This window comes from Miscanthus floridulus, chromosome 4 (assembly GCF_019320115.1).
Source record: "Miscanthus floridulus cultivar M001 chromosome 4, ASM1932011v1, whole genome shotgun sequence".
NCBI classification, from domain to species: domain Eukaryota; kingdom Viridiplantae; phylum Streptophyta; class Magnoliopsida; order Poales; family Poaceae; genus Miscanthus; species Miscanthus floridulus.
In genome coordinates, this window is record NC_089583.1 from 26,815,936 (window position 1) to 26,837,770 (window position 21,835).

At 44.2% G+C, this 21,835-nt stretch overlaps 1 protein-coding gene and 2 pseudogenes across 1 annotated transcript; all 3 read right to left on the bottom strand.

Moving 5' to 3' along the window:
• Positions 1-844: 844 nt before the first annotated feature.
• Positions 845-2,796, bottom strand: LOC136548287 (receptor kinase-like protein Xa21). Its single transcript, XM_066539876.1, has 3 exons — positions 2,140-2,796; positions 1,051-2,038; positions 845-927 (listed from the first exon to the last, which is right to left on the bottom strand). The coding sequence occupies exons 1-3, from the start codon at positions 2,794-2,796 to the stop codon at positions 845-847; spliced, it is 1,728 nt and encodes a 575-aa protein (XP_066395973.1).
• Positions 2,797-7,234: 4,438 nt separating this feature from the next.
• On the bottom strand, positions 7,235-11,043 carry LOC136548288 (putative receptor-like protein kinase At3g47110; annotated as a pseudogene).
• A 1,689-nt stretch (positions 11,044-12,732) lies between these two features.
• LOC136551205 (putative receptor-like protein kinase At3g47110) lies at positions 12,733-17,142 on the bottom strand (annotated as a pseudogene).
• Positions 17,143-21,835: the final 4,693 nt, after the last annotated feature.

A 21,835-nucleotide genomic window follows, 5' to 3' on the forward strand; every position in this document is an offset into this window, starting at 1 on the left:
CAGTATGGCCCAGAGCGGCTCGCCAGCTTATCGTAAGAAGTCCGAGAACATTTCTTTTTTATTTTGAGGGATCGAGATCTGGATAAGAACATTTGAATTGTAAGCGTAACATTTGTAATGTTTAATATTGATGGACCTGTCGTCTACGTAGCGTATATAAAGCGAAACCCGATCCCACGAAAAAATATAAATTAAAATAAATTATAAAACAATAATATACGAACGGGCCATGACGGTTAGCAACAAACCGGTGGTGTTGTCGTAACCATCACTGCCGGTTAGAAACAAACTAATAGTGTTGGCTTGCCCAACACTACCGGATTAAACCATGAACCGACACTGGTGATTAGGACAATACTGCTGGTTTGATCCATCAACCGACAGTGTAGGCTTCCTCAACACTGCTGGCTTGAGCCAAGAACCGACACTGATATTTACTACAACACTGCCGGTTTGATCCATGAACCGACACTGATATTTAAAACGACACTGCCGGTTCGATCCACCAACCGACACTGATATTTACGACAACACTGCCGGTTTGATCCATGAACCGACAGTGTAGGCTTGCTCAACACTGCTGGCTTGAGCCAAGAACCGACACTCTTGAAGCAACCATCACTGTCGGTTGGAACTACAAACCGGCAATGTTGTTCAACTAGACACTGCCAGATGGATCCAGCAACCGACACCGTTTCCTATAGATCAGTGTCAGTTTTTAAGGACCGACAGTGATGTCAACCCAACATCACTGCTGGCATGCCACTGTCGGTTCAAAATCCGGCAGTGAAGTGGGTTTTTGAACCGGCAGTGATGTCCAGATCTGGGGTAGTGCTCTGCCCCGTCAGTAGTCAGCGATTTCAGTCGCCGCCACGTCAGCCCTCTGCCGCGCCGCCATGCATGACGCGGCATAGGCATTTGGCCACGCTAGGGCAATAGGCGCGGCCAAAAGTGTTAGTTTAAAAAAATCCGATGATGTTAGATTTAAAATTAGTTTCCAAAAAGTGTTAAAATTAAAAAAAATTCGACGAAACAGCGATGTTGAATTACCTAAAAGCTCTGGGATTGTTCCGGATAAATTGTTGTGGCCAAGATACAACTCCTGTAGGTTGGTAAGGGTAGCCAGGTTGCCAGGGATGCTTCCATCTAGTTTGTTGTCCGTCAAATTAAGTACCCTGCAGTTGCCAATAGTATCAGGTATCTCACCTGACAGTTTGTTTCCTGATAGGAAGAGCTGTTCAAGATGTACCAAACTACCAACTTCTAACGGAAGTGATCCCTCCAGCATGTTGTTGGACAGATCCAGAAACATTGTGATCGATGGCAGCTCCATAATTTGGTTAGGAATCAAGCCAGTAAGGTTGTTATATGACAGACCTAGGGCTAAAAGTTTGCTCAAGTTTCCAATGGTTGGTGGAATTGGCCCCTCCAAGCTGTTGCCGCCTGCATAAAGCTGAAGTAGACTAGACAGGTTCCCGATGGAGGATAGTAGATGTCTTGAGAGGTTGTTTGAATTGAGGCCTAGCACCTGCAATTGTGTAAGCTTCCCGATGCTTTCAGGAATGACCCCAGTGAGTAAGTTTTCACCAAAATCAAGCACCTCAAGACCTGCCAAATTTCCAATATCTGATAGGATGACACCGGATATGTTGTTGCTTGAAATCTGTAGCCACTGGAGATTAGTGGACAAATTAGCCAAAGAACCCGGCAGCAGCTTCCCTGAAAACTTGTTCCATCCAATGGACAGGTGCTGTAATCTGCTACAATTCGCCAAAGAACCAATAAATTCCAACTCTTCCTCGTTGTTTGCCTCTAACATGTTATCTTCCAGAGCAAACACTTCAAGTTGTTGCAATCTGCCCAATTCAGCAGGAACAACTCCAGTAAAATTATTAGTTCCCAAGTCAAGAAGCTGGAGCCTGGAGAGGTTGGTTAGCGATGGCGGAAGAGCTCCAGTAAATTGGTTTCCTGCAATCCCAAACTGTTGGATGATGCTCGGAAGGCTTTTCCCCAGGTCAGATGGTAGATGGCCATGGAGCTGGTTGAAAGCCGCATAAAAGATATAAAGATCAGATGACAGGTTGAATAGGGAAGGAGGGAGCCGACCGGAGAGATTATTAAGGGTGAGCCGAAGGAAACCGAGATACGGATTGTTCCCGATGCCTGCAGGGATCGATCCCTCAAGATAGTTGTCTCTCCGGTGATGTTCTGCCGGGAAAGGTTCGTAAGAGAAGACGGGATAGTTCCGGTGATGCTGTTGTTTGACAGCTGTAGAACTGAGAGCGATGGCATGTTCCCAATCTCGGCTGGGATGCTTCCCTGCAGGCCTTTGTTGTGTTGGATGCGGATCTCACGGAGGCTGATGCAGCGGCTGATGTTACTTGGGATGACACCAGTGAGCGTGTTTTGGACCAGGTAAAGGCGTTGAAGGCGCCTGAGGGAGCCGATGCTGGCAGGGATCTCACCGTGAAGGCTGTGGTAGCTCAGGTTGAGCAAGCGCAGGAAGGTGAGGTTGCCGATGGCGGGGGAGATGGTGCCGGCGAGCCCCTGGGAACTGAGGTTCAGGGCTACCACCCTCCACGGGTGCCTCCTGCCGCAGGTGACGCCCTCCCAGATGCAGTAGCTGGTGCTCTGGTTCCACGAGTCCAGGACGCCTGAGTGGCCGGAGATCTTGGCCTTGAAAGCCACAAGAGCTCCCTCGTCACCATTATGGTTTGGCAAGGAAGCGGTAGCGGTTGCACTTGCACAGTTGGTTGCTATGGCGGAGAGCAGCAAAAGCAGCTGGAGGAACATCATAGCTAGGCTGCTAGGTGCGGAGGGATTTGAGCCAGTACAGAGAATGGTCTCCTTGCCTCTGGTAGCTAGTAGCATTGTGCGCTCAGGAAGTCAAGGGTTTCATAAATAGCATGCAGAGTGCGTCAACACTTCACAACTTGGGCAGCTGTGCTTGTGCTCTATGCACGCGCGTGCCATTATTCCATCAAGTAGCAAGTCCAGTCCAAAAGGTAGTATTGATTAGTCAAATTCTGTTTATGGGTCATTCGCCAAGTCCATTTAGTTTATACTAGAAAAATGTCCGCGTTGCTACCGGACATATAGTTTATAGTCTAATCATCCAGACCACCGTGTGCGGTGAAAAGGGTTCTTTGTACTATAGGTTATAGTATGGATTCATTTTTGTTTTTTTTATCTAAAATGATATACATGGTTTCCTGGACAAAAATAACCAATTTTTGTAAATTTTGTGCCAAAGTTTTTTATTGCCGATAAATATATGATATATCCGATATTTCTATTTATTGGTGACCACCGAGATTTTTTTTTTTAAATACCCGTAGAGAAAACCCTGGTAGCGGGTGCTCTAGTTCCACGAGTCCAGTCCAGCACACCGGAGTGGCAGGGGATCTTGGCCTTGAAATCGAGAAGAGTTAGGGCATGTTCGCTTGAACTTATCAGCCGGCTTATCAGCTAAATCTATAGTATTTTTCTCTCACAACAAAACAGCTTCAGCCGGCTAGCCGTACAGGCCCTTACCTCGCGGCCCGTGGATGAAGATGAGGAAGCAGTTGCACGGTTAGTTGTGGTGGTGGAGAGCACTAACAGTAACAGCTGGAGGAGGCGGCATCTGCTTGTGAAGAGCAGCATGGCTGCTAAAGTCAGAGATACCGGATTTACTGATCCAGCTGCCGTTTCATATGAAGGGAGTACCGAGATGGGTTCAGGTTTCTTCAGTCAAAAGCGATTGGTTACCGCCCTTGCATTGCATCATTACAGATGTGTTCAAGCCAATATTGCAGGACAGCTCTATATATCATTATCACAGACCGGGGAAATCAGCACTAACGGGTCTAAAACGGTGTTCTGGAACTGATGAACATTGTCGAAACAAAGGGAAAGGCGGCTCCACTCCACTCCCCAACGGATCTAGCACGGTCTGCGAACTCTGAAGTTGATGCCTGTCGACGACCTCAAGATAGACCGACAGTCTTGGGTATGTAGGGGTGGGGGGAAAATCATCATGTGCTGAGTGTTTGATGATTATTTTTACTAAGAAATATGTTAGGATTAATTAAAGTAGAATTAATATTTGCGTGACACTTTATTTTGGAGGCCGTATGAATGGCACATGTTTATAAAATTAATTCTGCAAGAGCCTATGACATATGGGCCCCTTTCACTAATACAAAAATAGTTTTTTTTTTGGCTGACGTCTAGTTTTTTTCATAGACGATTCATAAAGAGTAGAAGTCAATGGAAAGAGAAGAGTGGGCCCATGGTTATGAACCATCAGTGCAGGTAGGTTTAAGAAAACCACAAAGGGTAAATCACTACCGCTAGTGTAAAATATATATATAATGACAGTTAGCTTAAGTGTGACCCCAAGTGTAGATCTAGGATTTACACGGGCAGTTTTCTTAAGGTTCACGTCAGTGTAGATATATTTACACTAGTGTTTTTCTTAACCTACTGACTATACAAACAACTCTATGGGCCTATTTGGCACAGCTCACAACAGCTTCATGAGCTGTTTTATTTGCCAAACACTCATTTCTAAAACAGCTTCATCCATAAAGTTGTTTTTCTCCCCCTCTCACAAAGACATGAGTTGGGATAAAACTGAAAAAAAGTAGCTTATCCCAGCTCTTTCCCCCATTTCTCTTTCCCATCCATGCATGAAAGCTGTTGGTGAAGCTGTTTTGCCAAACAGTTTTTCCAAAACAGCTCAGCTTCACTTAAAAAGTTGCTCATGAAGCTGTTTAAAAAAACAGCTTTACTAGTGAAGCTGAGCTGTGCCAAACAGGCCCTATAAATACCATTCTTCCTCTCCAACCAGTACTGTACTAACCAAGCCAGCCCCGCATTGTAGACGTCCCTAGAGATTCAAACATGCAAAATACAAGGGTAGGTTTTGATCTTCATTTCTCTGAATGAGGTTTCTCAAGAAGTTTAGTTAATGCATATGTCCTATATATATATTTTTGGATGAATCTTCATAATTTGTGGTCTGATTCGATCTAGGTTTTATGGTGTGTGTGTATGGAGGGGGAATGCAAAGCATGTTTCTTCCATTATATATCATCAATTTCATAATTATGGATCCATACATGAGTGGAGTAGTTATAGATCTAGTAGTAGATCTAGACCTAGATTTTCATTATCTAGATCTAGATGGTGAATTTCTTTATTAAATTAGATTAATTAATTATTCATAACTATATGTTAAATTATGCTTTACTGATTATAATATGACGGGGAACATTTGAATTTTTAAAAATATTTTTTATATATGGTTTATGTTACTAAGCCACCATTGAAAATGAATTAATAGATACGATTGTTTTACGTAAACCGTCTATGTTAAACATTCACACATTTATATTGGTGATAGCTTAAGCAACTTATAATCAACCTATGTTTATGTTCTTGTTTATTAAATATTAATAGTGGAAAAACCAAAACTCTTGTCATGGGCATGTGAACTTAACACTACCGATCCAATCAGCCAGGCCCCAAATGATGTTACTATATCTTGACAAATAAAATAACTAAATTAGGTTCCATTATACAGCTTACAATTTTCAATAATAAGAACTACATAAAATAGGTATTTAACTACCTTCTCAACCATTCATTGAACTACTAGTCAAGAAAGTACACTATTATCTTAATTGAAAAGTTAGATCAGAATGAAAATTGAGAAGGCATGTCGATACCAACAGGAAGGACTAACTGGCCAACTAGTGGCAGCTAGGAGGAACTCGTCATGGCAAGTGTCGCCTCCTCGTTGTCATCGTGCCGTATGCATTGGCCGTTGAGTGTCAGTGGATGCCAATGCCGGGTCCAATAATGAATTATCACGTGGAAGACGAGTCGTCATAGTGAACTCGAGAGTTAGAACATCACAATGTAGATAATTGGTGAATGTTTGCACATTGATTCTAGTAAGCTGCATAAAGAACTAAAAAAATGTAACTGACACTTAGACTAACTGGGCTCAAATTAGTTAAGTTTAGTCACTAATTACTGAGAGCATCTCCAAGAGTCCTCAAAATACTCTCCTAATCTAGGATTTTTAGTAAGATTGGAAAAAATCAATCTCTAACCTCTCCTAATCCCACTTCCCCATGTCTTAGCATTTGGAAAAACCGAGCTGTTTGCGCGTAAAGATACGCGCGCGGTCGCGTCCGCGTATCCGCCCCGCACCCTAGGCGTCCAGTATCGACTGCACGCTCCTCGCCGCAGAGGCTTATCGCCGGCGTCCGGACACACCGCTACGCGCCACACATGCTCCAACATAAAGCCGCGCGAGCTCCCCAGCCCCCACGGACGCATCCACTATACACGGACGCATCCACTACGGAATCAACCGGAGCTCAGACACCACCAATCCAGCGTTCACAAGCACCCACAGCCACGCGCCCCATCGTGCTCGTGCCCCTGCACAGCAATTGGATGACGCGGCCCTGCGCCTTTTAAAGCTCGCCAGACGGCCGGCGATGTTTGTCCTGTTCACTTGGATGGCTGAGTCGTTGTAAGAGAAAAATATTGTTTGTTGGCTGAAAAAGTATGGTTTATAAGTCAAGCAAACAGGGCGGTTGATGGCGCGGCGGCCGGTGATGAGCTCGACTGCTCGAGCACCACAGCATCCTTGCCATGGTCCTGGTGCCGGCCGGTGAGTCAGCGCCCGTCGGCTCCGACATCGTGCCCCTCGCCGAGTCCGAGGAGTAGTCGAACCGCAGCGACGCACACGATGCTTTTTTCGGTACCTTTAGATGCGTCATTTACGAAAATGCCACTGGGTTTGTTTTTTTTTATTTTTTAGGAGTGCTTTTTTAGAAAACTATTAGAGAAACCCATCTTTGATGCTTCCAATATTGTTTTGGGACTTGAAAAACTCAATGATTTTAGGAAGAATTTTTTAGGTACTGTTGGAGATGCTCAGATTAGGAGGGCCCATAATTTTTAGGGCCTGCCCTGGCCACGCCACTTATGCTGCCCAATATACAATCCTACAAGCAGTGATGATTGGACTGGGCGACGACACGTCCCACCCCAATCGCCGTTGCTGCTTGCGCCCCCTAATGTGCACATTGTCTAAGAGTAGCTCCAAGAGATTATTTAAAATTAGATTCCAAATTCTAAAATCTATGATTTAGCCATTTTTAAATAAAATATCTACAAAAATAGAGTAATACAATAAGATTTCTAAATTTCTCATTCTCTATTTTTAAAACTACCAAGTTATGTTCGTTTTCCTCAGGATGAGTCGCTTGTCAATTACTTCGTGAGTTCGATGGGGGAAATGATCTGGCACCCATTTTATGAGATTGATTTCCCCTCAGCTCCAAAGCTCTGTTCGAGAGGGCTCTTGCCAGTCATCTTGAGGAGCATTACGCCGTAGCTGTAGACATCACCTCTTGTTGATGGTTTACTCCCATATCCATATTATGAATAACACAGGTTTAGGGTTGAAATATAAACACAATGATGAGTAGTACTGGTTGCAGTATGCACAATATATAGTAAATACTTTTCTTTGCATGAGTATTAGAAGTATAGAGGAATAATGTACTACCAGGTGGAATATATCCAATGGAGCCCTTGATTCCATGAATACTGGAAATTGATTGTTGTTCTGGTTGCACTGGAGCTAACAACCGGGCTAAACCAAAGTCACTAACTTTTGCAGTCATGTCTCCATCCAGCAGCACATTGCTGGGTTTGATGTCACAGTGCACAACCTGCCCCCCACAGTCATTTTGCATGTACTCCAGTGCGCTGGCAGCATCAATGGCTTGCCCATATTCGCTTATCTTATAATCCATCCTTTTCAGCTTGTTTTTTTAGCCGAAACAGTGTTTCTCTCTCACAACAAATCAGCCGAAACAGTGTTTTGGCTTGTTTTTTCAGCGAAGCGAACGGGATGTTGAGCACCTCTTCAGCATTGAGCCCGGTCCCATCTTGGTGGCGTTTACGGCGGTGGATCCAGTCCTCCAGGCTTCCAATGCTCATTAGCACATAGACCACAGCATGGAAGTCATTGCCAGCAAAATCAGCACTTGCGCAAACCGTGACCAGCTTTATGAGGTTGCGGTGCCTGACATTTCTGAGGGTCTCACACTCTGCAACCCAGCTCTTCGGTGCTCCCACCTTGGATTGGTCTACCACTTTGACGGCCACTGGTGTTTCATCATGTAGTGTAGCTTTGTAGACCAAACCAAAGCTACCAAACCCAATGAGGTTTGCTTGGTCAAAGTTGTTGGTCACACGACATAGCTCTTTGTATGAAATAAGTGGGTGATTATTTGCTCTGACTGTTAATACCGCCACTTGTCGGTTGTATCTTTGCATTTGCTGAATATCTCTTGGACCAACTCAACGTAACAAGAATCATCAACACAAGGATGGAAAATGTAGCTACTGATGCAGCAACAACCGCAGTCACTATGTGCTTCTTTCGACTTTGTGAGGAATATTGAGAACTGTAGCATGCTAAACTTGAGTAGCACAGCTTTGGGGTTTCCGTAAAGGTAAACAATGGATGTGGTTCTCAAAGATTCCACTGCTTGGAACCAACCCATTTAGGTCATTCATTGAGAGGTTTAATAGTTTAAGAGGCAGCTTCGCTAGGCTTTCAGGTATGCTACGGGTTAACTTGTTGTCTGAAAGGTCTAGTATTTGCATACCTCTAAGATTATTCCCAATACTATCAGGGATCACTCCTGACATATCATTTCTGCTCAAGGATAATGCTTGCAGGCTCCGGCACTGCCCTATCGACAGTGGGATACTGCTGTTGAGTGGATTGTCGGAGAGGTCAATGGCGATGATATTCTCTAGCTGGCCAATGGTATCAGTTAATGCTCCAGAAAGTGAATTATGTGACAGATTAAGAACAGAACTAAGGCTCCTGAGTGCAAAGAGGGAGGAAGGGATGTCCCCATGAAGTTTGTTGCTGGATATATCCAGCGAAAGAACACGCTGGAGGAGACCCAACTCGTCTGGGATTCTACCAACCAACTCATTCTTGCTAATCTCTAGTCATGTGAGTTGAGTAAGGTGCCCAATCTCTGCTGGGAGTAGCCCTGAAAGTTTGTTCCCAGCAAGACCAAGCACTGTCAGCTGGCTGAGACGACCTATCTCTGATGGGATACTCCCAGATAGTTGGTTGTAACTCATGTTGAGCAATGTTAAAGATGTTAAACCTCCTATGGACAGCGGTATTTGACCGTTTATCCTGTTGCCACCAAGGTATAGCTTTTCAAGGGAACTTGACAGGTTGCCAAATGAATCAGGCAGCCATCCCTCGATGAGATTCTCATCAAGGGCAATGAATTGCAGGTTAGTGCAGTTTGTTAGGCCTGTAATGATGCTTGTGGTGTCAGATATATGGTTGAAGCCAATATTGTACATGACAAGACTATGTAGTCTGTTAAGACCAGGTGGCACTGAGCTGGTAAATAGGTTGTTAACATCCTTATGCTTTCAATCTTGGTCACGTTGTGGAGAGACGGTGGGATCGGACCACTGAACTTGTTGAAGCAATTGTGGAACACGCATAGGTTTGGGAGCCGAAAACCGATATCACTCGGGATCTCACCATAAAGGTCATTCTTTGCAAATGCAAAGAAAACAAGTGTAGAGCGATTGTAAAGTTGCATGGAAACTATGCCTTTTAGGCTGTTTATGGAGAGCTGGAGGTGCTGGATATGATCCAGCCTGCCCATTGCTTCAGGGATTTCACCGGTGAGGTTGTTTGTGTTGACATCAAGATGGCTTAGCAGTGACAAGTTGCCAATTGATGGGGGAATACTGCCATCTAGCTGGTTCTTCCCCATGTTTAGGACCCGAAGTTTCTGAAGAAGATGCATGGATGCAGGGATTCCACCAGAAATGGCGTTCCCTGACAAATCGATGGTCATGAGACTAGTGCAGTTTGTGAAAGCCGGGGGAATGGTTCCGGTAAGAAGGTTACCACTAAGATTTAGCAATTGGAGTTGACGAAGCCGACCAAGATGGTTAGGGATATTACTGGCAAAGTGATTATCATGTAGGTACAAGGAACGTAGAGCTGTGAGATTGCCAATGTGAGGGCTGATAGTCCCAACCAAGTTGAGGGCCCTGAGATCCAGCTCTGTAACCCTGCCACCATTTTTGCAGTTCACCCCTGTCCATGTGCACTCCGACGAGCCATTCCCCCATGATGATAGCGCCCCGGAGGGATCACTAGTGATGAAGGATTTCAGATCAAGGAGAGCCTCTTGGTCCTTGTTATTGCTGCTTCGAGTTGTTTGGGAAGAACCCAAGAGTAAAATAGTAGATATGACCAGGAAGAAAAGCAGCAGACAGACATACCAGATTCTCATCCTGAGCTCGATATATATGTCTGCACGCAGAGGCACACATTACAAAGCAGATGATATTAGTTCAGAATTTTTAGATACTAATAAGAACTCTAGAAAAGAGACACGATGCCACACATATATACCTACAGAAAGAAACTGAGAATGGATAGAGATAATCGTGGCAGGAAGCTCCTGCCTGTAAGAAGTGGCTTTGAAAATGTGAAGGATGCAGGTGTTTTGGCAGCGTTGCTCTTGTCTATTAAATAAAATTAGCGGTCAACCCATGCAGTCATGCCGGAATGCGTGCCATTTTGGTTTGAAGGGACTGTCTACCTGTCATGCAAGTGGTTTCAACAACCACCGGTTGTTGTTCAACACCAACGAAACAACCGAGACAAGCGTACGTTTGTCTGATTAGAAGGAAGCAACGGATGACAAATGTCTTGTCTTGTCATACCATTTTTACATAGTCAAACCAAGTACCGATATATGTACGCCTGGAAAGTCCAAACACATTTATATTCTAAATTATGGAATATCAGAGGAAACGTACGTATTACAACTGAAGACACTTGGCACCTAGACTGACCGCTCTCATGGTGATGAAGGTAGCAGTCTGTCTCCGCCTCTATCCGAGGGAAGAAGGAGTGGTAGATATCCAGATCTTACCTGACATCATCTCCAACAACTGCCTCATGTGCCTCGGGTTGTGGACAGAGCGCACCTGTCCAGCCGTGTTGATGTACACCAAGGTCTTCCAAAAACCCTAGTGCCTCGGGTGAATCCAGTGCTCAGTCATGTACCCCACCTTTACTTGAGTGTAGAAACGATGCAGGAGAGGCAACAAACATAGGTGGTAGAAGTTGTTACCATTGTACGTGGGTGCATAATTCCATGGTCCAACACTTGGTGTCCTACCCGCCCTAGTCGTTGTCGTTGCCACCACTGCCCCGTCATTGTCGGAGCTGTCGGAGTCCTCTCCGTCAGGGTCGGCCTCCCTGCTATGCCTGACCACATGAGGGAGGAGTAAAAGATAAAAGCCTAAAAGTCGTGTAGTTCTAACTAGGCTGATCATCCTACAATCAACTAGGCTCCGATAACAATTTGCTGCACCCAGTTTTACAATGTAAAATCAAGTACCAATATATATATGTGGGCCTAGGAAGTCCAAACACATATATATTTCAAATTATAGAATATCAGACTAAACGTACTTACTATTACAATAGTTTAAATCATTACATTAACCACACATGGGCACTATCATCACATGACCAAACCACATCTTCACCATGGTTCTATATCTTGCTCAACCTAGTGTACCACCTAAGGTTGTCACTCAATTACCAAAACCAATTTGGGACTTCCACACGGGCCTTTGATTAAAAGAAATTGGCCAAATGATCCAGTATGCAAGCTTTGTGGTATTGACTCAGAAACACCGATACATCTTTGCAAGGACTGCACTTTCTCAAGGCAAGTTTGGTCCTTCATCAAGCGATAGTTCAGCCTATCAGTGATTGATACTGTCAGAATGACAGGATCCCTGCACAACTACTGGCGAAAGTGCAAAATTAAGACATACAAAGATCAGAGAAAGGCGTTTGATGGCATTATGGTCTATTTTTGGTGGAATTTATGGAAGGAAAGGAATCGAAGAACATTTCAGAACAAGTCGTTGCAGCCTAGTCAGATGGCACTCCTTTGCAAGGAAGATATAGAGCAATACCAGTTGGCAACAAGATTTCATGCTGGTCCACAACAGGAGTAGTTCTAGCATTTGTTGGTCACTGTTCGGTTGGTCTGGTTTTGTGTTTTTTCGACTTCAGGGCGTTTTTCTAGACTTTAAGTTGTCGTCCAGGTGGGCATCTAGTTGGGTTGTCGGCCGGTGTGCCATGGTGACGGTGAGCTTGTTCTCCCGTTGTTTGTTGTAATTCTTTTTTTCTTATTCCTTTTTGCTCGTCTAATAAAAATCCGACAAATCTCTTGCTGCCTTTCTAAAAAAAAACTTCCACACGGGCCTTGTGTCCCTCTCCAAAGCATGGGAGGGCCACCATCATTGAGCCCACATTAGTGGGTTAGGGCATTAGGCAAGCTGGAGGCATCGGAGGAGGGGAAGAAAAAGGGTATTGTAGGCAATACCGAAATACAATTGACTATATGTGGGGTCAACATTATCAAATATGTATAAAGTGGTATGGTTTGATTATACAGCAAAATGTAATAACAAGTCAGACAAATAGTGTAATGGCATCGTGACATTTATACTAGCATGATTCCAGCTAACCCATTGTCTTTTAGGATCACCAACATCTTAACCAATGATAAAAGACAACACAACAAAATTGATAAAAATCATGTACAGGCAGTACAGCTCATCCCCAAAATAATCAAATATGTATACTTTTTTACATAACAGGAGGGGGTTGCTCCCTGGGTAGATATATTAATAGAAGGAGATATTACTACTGGAAAAAGATAAGCAAATATATTATAGACTTCAACAATACATTTAGAGAAACATGATAGTATAAGGTAGTGGTGATTAATATGAACTAACACCATTTTATTATTGAGTAAAAATATATTTATCTCTGATAGCATGCATCTTTGTAGCAGCATCGTTCATTGACAATCGCTCTATGGACAATTGCTTTGAACAAAGGACACCAAGCTGAATAACCGCCGACAAACATTCCCTGGTTCTTGTTATATGTCTTGTATCATTGCTATTGTTTACTCCATCATGCAGCCAGATGTTGGGATCTGCTATCTCCATAATCTTGTCAGGAAGAGCTGCCTCGGCATAATAATGCAAGCTTATCCCATCTCTAAACATATCATCTGTCGGGCTCTTCCCTGTGAACATCTCGATCAAAGTGATGCCAAGACTAAACACATCTCCAGAAGTTGACACCGCAAGCCCTTCTCCATATTCTGCAGTGAAATGAAATATGAGGATACATAGGCATATATATATTCTGCAGCTGGCCACAGTGTATATATATATATAGAACTACTACCTTGTAGCTGGCTACAAAATAATTTATTCTGTAGCCACTTTGAGTTACGATAATTACTATGTTAATTTACGAGATTATAGTAACTCCTTACTAAGTGGTTTACTATAACGTTATGGTAAATATCCCCATGTGTTATAGTAACCCAACTATCGTAAATATGTATAGACATTATCGTAAACTAGTATATAAAATTATCGTAAATGGAGGTGGCTACAGAATAACTTATTTTGTAGCTAGCTACTGAATATAGTCTCCCTATATATAGAACTACTATATATATATGTGTGTGTGTGCGCGCGCGCACGTGTGTATAAAACTCAAAGACTACTTGATGTGCATCTTACTATTAGCAATTGGATAATCCTATTGAAGCCTCGACATTAGTGCTCACAAGACAATAAGCCATAACTAAAAGTAAATCTGAGATGTTCTCACAAAAATAAAAGACATCAGCCATCAATTCAGTATACTATAGTTACCGGTAGTGATAATATGCATTTGGTATATTGTGCTTTCTAAAAAATTACACTTCTCAGCCATTATAAAAACATTCTTAAATGGCCTTTTCTATCTTGTATATTTAAATTACCAACATATGACATTGTGAAAACTAACTTAAAATAACCCACCTGTGTTGTTATTATAAACATTTTAAACTAATTCTGAGTCTAAATCTAATAGCATGCATCTGCTGTTTTTAAAAAAAAACTATTTTAAAAGTAACCATATATATTTTCCAAGTTATCCACTTATGGTATAAATGCATGATGTGTGTCGCAGACGATGGGTACATGTTTGAGGGAAGCATTGAATGCTAGTTTCTATATCCAACACATAGCGGAAGCTAAGATTCAAATTAAAGGCAAGCATATGAGCAAATGGGAAAGAGCAAAGATAAGCAATTTTGTTGAGCTCTAACCCAATTATCCATGAATTTCTGACTTATTTTTTAACAATTACTAACCCATGCAGCAGCACATATTGATTAGGTAATAGGGATAGATGCTATTATTTGAAGCATGAAACAAAATAACTTTAGTTACCTGGAGCAATATATCCAATGGAACCTCTTATTCCTATGGTGCTACTAGAATTCACAGGACGTTTGCTTGTTGCTTCATCTAGAACTCTAGCAATGCCAAAATCTCCAACTCGAGCTCTCATGTCCTGATTGAGAAGAATGTTACTTGGCTTGAGATCACAATGGATGATTGATGGTTGGCAACCGTTGTGAAGATAGTCTAAAGCATCCACAATGTCCACAGCGATATCCAACCTCTGTGACAGACTGAGCGCTCCTTGTCTATTTTGGCCTTCTAAATTTGAGTGGATCCATCTATCTAAGCTGCCATTAGCCATGAACTCAAAGACTAGTGCTCTGAAGTCTTGACCCTGGTGGTTGATGCTAGAACAACATGTAATGATCTTTAGAAGGCATCGGTGCCTCACTCTTCTTAGTGCCTCACATTCAGCCTGGAAGCTTTTGTAGGATCCTGATTGCTGGACATTAAACACCTTTACGGACGACGACAATGGCTTGATTTTCTAGTGTGCCCTTGTATACTGTACCATATCTTCCCTTTCCAAGCACATTTGCTTCTGAAAATCCATCTGTTCCTTTCAGTATATCATTGTATGGAACTATTGGAAGCTCTACCTCTGCAAATTGTGGTGGCAGATCTTTCTTCAGTGTTGTCTTGGACTTTCTATAGTGAAATCCAGCCCAAACCAAAAAAAGCAAGATGAGACTTCCTATTGTTGGGATTGTTATTAGAAGAAACTTGGGTATGCCTTTGCTATTCTTTCTTGCATGAAAGCTTGAGCATTTTGGCAGATGGAGCTGTGGTATCCCCCGCACAATGCATTGTTACTAACAATTGATAGTCCAGTCAAATTTTTGAAAACTCCTCCTTTTGGTACTTCACCTTGCAAACTGTTGTAGGACAGATCTAGACGAAGCAGCGATGTTGAATTACCTAAAAGCTCTGGGATTGTTCTGGATAAATTGTTGTGGCCAAGATACAACTCCTGTAGGTTGGTAAGGGTAGCCAGGTTGCCAGGGATGCTTCCATCTAGTTTGTTGTCCGTCAAATTAAGTACAGTCAAGCCTGCCATGTTCTTGAACGTAGCAGGTATGCTTCCTTGGAACGAGTTGCCATCCATTGAGAGGATTTCCATGACCCTGCAGTTGCCAATAGTATCAGGTATCTCACCTGACAGTTTGTTTCGTGATAGGAAGAGCTGTTCAAGATGTACCAAACTACCAACTTCTAACGGAAGTGGTCCCTCCAGCATGTTGTTGGACAGATCCAGAAATATTGTGATCGATGGCAGCTCCATAATTTGGTTAGGAATCAAGCCAGTAAGGTTGTTATATGACAGATCTAGGACTAAAAGTTTGCTCAAGTTTCCAATGGTTGGTGGAATTGGCCCCTCAAAGGTGTTGTTGCCTGCATAAAGTAGAAGTAGGCTAGAAAGGTTTCCGATGGAGGATGGTAGATGACCTGAGAGGTAGTTTGAATAGAGGCCTAGCTGCTGCAACCGTGTAAGCTTCCCGATGCTTTCAGGAATGGCCCCAGTGAGTAAGTTTTCACCAAAATCAAGCATATCAAGACCTGCCAAATTTCCAATGTCTGATGGGATGACACCGGATATGTTGTTCTTGGCAATCTCCAACCACTGGATATTAGTAGACAGATTAACCAACAGACCTGGCAGCTTCCCTGAAAATTTGTTCGATCCAAAGCCCAGTACCTGTAATCTGCTACAATTCGCAAAAGAACCAATAAATTCCCCCTCTTCCTCGTTGTTTGCTTCTAAGATGTTATCAGACAGAGCAAACACTTCAAGATTTTGCAATCTGCCCCATCCGGAAGGAACAATTCCGATAAAACTATTGACTTCGGCGTAAAGTTTCTGGAGCCTGGAGAAATTTGTTAACGACGGAGGAAGTGCTCCAGTAAATCGGTTTCCTCCAATCACAAACTGTTGGATGCTGGGAAGGCTTTTCCCCAGGTCAGACGGTAGACGGCCATGGAGCTGGTTGACAGCCACAGAAAAGTGAGAAACAGATGATAGGTTGTACAGGGAAGAAGGGGGCAAACCAGAGAGATTGTTAGCAGAGAGCTGAAGCCACTTGAGATATGGATTGTTGCCGATGCCTGCAGGGATTGGTCCCTCTAGGAAGTTCCTTATCAAGGACAGGACGGCCAGCCGGGAAAGGTTCCCAAGAGACGACGGGATGGTTCCGGTAATGCTGTTGTTTTCCAGCGCTAGAACCGAGAGCGACGGCATGCTGCCAATCTCAACTGGGATGCTTCCCTGCAGGCCTTCGTTGTGTTGGATGAAAATCTCACGGAGGCTGATGCAACGGCTAATGTTGCTCGGGATGACGCCGGTGAGCATGTTGAAGCCGAGGTCAAGGCGTCGGAGGCGCCTGAGGGAGCCGATGCTGGCTGGGATCTCTCCCTGCAGGCCGTTGGACCTCAGGTCGAGTAAGCGCAGGAAGGTGAGGTTGCCGATGGCAGGGGAGATGGTGCCGGCGAGCCCCTGGGAACTGAGGTTCAGGCCTACCACCCTCCACCGGTGCCTCCTGCCGCAGGTGACGCCCTCCCAGCTGCAGTAGCTGGTGCTCTTGTTCCACGAGTCCAGCACGCCAGAGTGGCCGGACATCTTTGCCATGAAAGCGAGAAGAGCTCCTTCGTCACCATTATGGCTTGGCTGGCTTGGCGAGGAAGCGGTTGCACTGTTGGTTGCGGTGGCAGAGAGCAGCAAAAGCAGCTGGAGGAGCAGCATCGCTGCTGAAGGATTTGTGTAATGCGCTCATGAAGGACATCAGAGTTTCATTAATGCATACACAAACAAGGTAAGCATGCAGAGTGCTTGTGCTTTTGGGGAATTTTTTAAACTTGCTGGGTGCGCCATTAATTCCATCATGGATTGGTACCGGTGCAAGTCCGGTCAAAAGTATCTGTTAGTGAAATGAAATTCAATTATGGGTCTTCAATTACAGGATTAAATAAGATGGATTGATTGTGCCTAGCTGAATTGGGGACATGGACTGGGTTGCCTAGCTGAACCAATAAGCTCACCTTTAATTGCCCGCGTGCGCCCAGAATTCCATCAAGTATCCGTGCAAGTCCAGTAAAAAAAAAGCTTTGGTTAGTCATGTTCCATTATGAGTCGTCCACCGAGTCTGTGTTTGGTTTGAGTGAGGATTGAACTGGGTTGGAACGGGTTCGACCAAGATGGACATGCGTTTGGTTGAGAAGCCGTGTGGGTTGGGTCTAACCTACGAGGGAATCCCTCAGCCTGTTCGTGTGGGTTTGTGAGTGGGCTGGCCCAGCCCAGCCTCAGCCGGCCAGCCAGCTTATTCAGAAGTTTTCAACTCTCACAATATTTTATCATAAACATCTACGCGAGGGTGTCGACGAGAACCGCAAGGAGGCAGCAAGGTGTCGACGAGTCTGCACCTCGGCCCGAGGCCAAGCACCGCAGCCGCTCGTCGCACTGAGCTCCTTCCCTCACCTTTCGGCCTCCCTCCTCCACACGCCCAGCCAGAGTCGATAAGCACAGCCACCGCCGTCGCCGGAGCCGAGCACCTCCAGAGCCGCCGCTCTGCTTCCACCATCACCGGAGCTAGCCCCACCGCTCGGAGCTGCCCTCGCCGAAGCGTCGCGCAGCCCTGCTCCCTCCTCCCCATCCTCTGCTCCTCTCTCTCTCTCTCTCTCTCTCTCTCTCTCTCTCTCTCTCTCTCTCTCTCTCTCTCCCTCCATCCCTCTTCCTCTCTCTTCTCTCTGCATTGTTCCTGCTTTCACCTCTCCTTGCGCTGCCGAGTTCTCTGCCGCCGGCGCCTTGCTTTTCCCTCTCCCCTTCTCTCTCTCCACTCTGCTTTCCTCGTTGCTCTGCTTCGCTCTTTCTCGCTCGCTCGGATGGGATGCGGACAGAGGAGGAGCAACCGACGCCGCGTCGTGGCCACCCAATACGGGCGCTCGGCCACATCGTTCCAGTCGGGGCCCACGCGGCAGTGGCTCACCCCCTCCCTCAAACTTGTATGAAGCCGGTCTATAAAGACCAGAGGGGGAAGGAAGGCAAGTCCACAGATCGGTTCACAGCCTAGGCAGCAGGCCGACTCCCAACAGCATGGGCCCACGTGTCAGTCTAAGCGGAGGAAAACACTGGGCACACACACGGGAAACGTCCACTGGAGATTAAAGATAAGTCTTTACGGAAAATTTTCTAAATAAACCAGAGTCACCCTAGAACCTACATAAATATTTGCCACTCATTTTCCATTAGCTAAAATTCTAGAAATAATTTCTGAGCACCTTTTCATTCGCGGCATGCCCATAAACTTAGGAAATTTATATCTCCCTCATCTTAATTTCGAATCCCGTACTTCTTTAACTAAAAATCTTTTAAAGTAAAACCCTACGTATTTAATTTCTTTTTCCTATTTTTGGTGCCCATGTAAATTCTAGTTTGAATGTTTTTTCTTTCCTATATTTAATCCAATACTGAATATAGTAGTACCCTTCACTGTAGTAGTAGTTAACCCCGTATATTCGCGTATGCGTATGCACCATGACATTTACTCGAATATATCTGCCCCTAATCACCTAAAATAATAGGATACCTATACATACAAGGATATGCCTGATAGCCTGGTATACATCTAGGTATGGCTAACTTTATCTCCCACCTTTCACTATTCTAATTAAGTTGGGACACATACATATGCATGTGCGTATGTGCCGCTAACCCAGTGGACCTATAGAAGTCGGACGAGTCATTTATGATGACTAGGTCAAGCTTTCTCTTTCAGGTTCACATAATAGTGAAGCCTAATAATAATGTGGTCTGGTTTTTCATTAGACCAACCACCCACCTTAACCTAACCCGTAGAAGCCTTACCCTATGGATGAAATCTCTTCATCCAAACCTTACTTCAAATTGACGTAATAAAGGTAACCTTAGATAATAACCCATTACCCAATAGGACCAACCCATCTAGGATCGTTTCCTTCACTTTGATTGCTTATGCTTGTTTTACATGCTTTGCTTGTTATTTTCCTTGTTTGTATTTTCTTGCTTGTCGACGCTAGGCCACGTAGGATAGAAAACGTGAAGAGAACCCGATGGAGTCCAGAAGACAGGAGTATGAGACATAGGAGTCAGAGTCTTGGAGTAAGGATATAATCGTCAGCGAATGGAGGCAAGTCCTAACGCCCACCCATTCCTTCCCTCCACATTATTTACCATCCCTTAACTACCTCCCCTTCCACCACTATATTTTTGCTAACCTTCACCATAAACCCTTCACCTTCCACCTCCACTAATGAATAAACTCAACTTATATTGTTTAACTCTTTGTAAATTAATGGAATTATGTGGGTCATGAGCTTGATTATGATAATGGGAACATTGATGATAATTATCGTGATAAGATATAAGTTTGACTATGATATTATGATAAGGTAATGGTTACCTTGATATGTGATGAGCTCTATGAACCTGAGGATCATAACTATGAACTTAAACTGGTAAAACTGGACTAAACCCCGAAAGGGGGCGAGTGGGGGTAATTTATATGGGGATAAATTACCTTGGTAGGATCGTCTGGTGAGGGTTCCTATGGGAGATACTTACCTCGGTCACATAAGAACCAGTTCGTAGTCCCTCTTGCCTAGTGAGATATTACGTGCATCCACATATCTATATGGGTAGACTTGATCTCACACCCCATTAGATTGAAGTATAATTTCTATTAGGAGGTCGGTGTTGGCAGTGAAATATTAGAAGACACGGATGCTATGTGATCTTTCGTGGTCCGGTTGGCATGGTTGCTATGCGATCCTCCATGTTAAGTCCCTTGATTTTGACCGTGTTCGAGCTCATATTATTATTATTTATTTTGATGATTTGGTATCATCGACACTATTATTTATTTTGATGATTTGGTATCGTCCAAGATTATATGATGGAATGATGTGGTATAATCCGAGATTATGAGATGGGACGATTTGGTATCCTCCCGAGATTAGTGTGTTTTCCAACCCCTGAGAAGCTGCGGTAGAGTTATATAGAAATCTAGGGTAGCACCCATGCAGGTACGGGATCTCGTTAGGCCTGTTCTTGCCATCGCACATGGTTAGGAACTGTGTCTATCATGTGGGGAAACTTGTACACCTCTGTAGAGTTTACTGAATCTATTCAAATAGCCACGTCCTTGGAATGGGCAGATGCTAGGATGAGATACTATGATTAGACTTCTATAACTGTGATAATCTGGTAAGATGTATTTTACTAATTTGGTAAATTTTACTTAACCCCGAAAACCGATGAGAATGGTAATACTCTGCCAGGATCCAACCTATAATTATAATTACTTCATCCTACCACTTTACCTCCACCTCAACCACCTTAACCCCCTCCACATGTAGCCTTCCCCTTCCACCTCACCTCCATCAAAAGTTTAGGGCTTGCTGAGTACTTTATGTACTCAACCCCCTCCATTCTATGTTTTAGGAGTTAAGCTACAGGAGCACATATCCGGATGGAACTGTTGGAGCTACGCGAGGATAGGACAATAGTAGAACATATGAGTATGATGCTATCGAGGACTATGCAAGGATAGGACACCCGAAGTATACTCGAAGACAGAGCTGTATGACTACACGAAGGAGCTACGCTAGGACTACGACGATTGGAAATAGGAGTACGCTTAAGGAATAAGTCTAGGGTTATGTTCGCACTCCAAGTTGCCTGTAGGAATGGAGCCACGATGATATAGGACCGCTGTCTTAGAACTCTGATATACGATAAAAGGCCAATGGCCCAAGCTATGTAAACCCAAACCATGTAATGTGTTTTTCCCTTAGCAATAAAAGTATGGTTTTTGATATCAACGTTGTTCGAATTGTGTGTATCAGCTACTGATCCAAGGACTGATATATGATGCACAGAGGACCCTAAATTAGGGACCCGACAGCGCCTAAGAGCATCTCCACTAGACTGGGAAAAAAATCCCCTTTTCCTAAAACATGTCATATAGGGGAATGAGGTGAAAAAAGCTGCTCCGTTAGATCCCCTTTCTCAATCATCTTTCTCTATATTTTCTCAATCCCTCAAAAACTCCCCTCAATACCTCAAATAGAGGGATCTGCCACCATTTTTTCTCAATCCCCTTTCTCCATCCTCCTATCACTGACGCATGTGTCCGGTGGAGGTCTTGGTGCTTTGGGCGACCGTTGAGTCATCGCCACCGTGCCTGGCAGCCGAGTTGGCCACACCACCGTCGTGCCAGGAGGCTAGGCTGCTGTTGCGCTCTTGCTCTACACACACCACTTCCACGGCCTACTCCATGTAGCCAGGCTGGCCCTCGCGCCACCGCCGCGCTAGGTGGCCGGGCTGCTCCTACGCATGCTCCTTGTAACACCCCAAAACCTCCCTACCTAAGATGATGCC

Bases quoted from the DNA above. Each gene is read 5' to 3' on its own strand.
- LOC136548287 (XM_066539876.1), bottom strand. From the start codon at position 2,796: ATGATGTTCCTCCAGCTGCTTTTGCTGCTCTCCGCCATAGCAACCAAC. The intron at 2,039-2,139 runs GTTTCCTTCGGC...GCTTTCAACCAG, and splicing joins CGGGAACAATCCGTATCTCG to CTCCATGGCCATCTACCATC. The intron at 928-1,050 runs GTAATTCAACAT...CTATTGCCCTAG, and splicing joins AACAATCCCAGAGCTTTTAG to CGTGGCCAAATGCCTATGCC.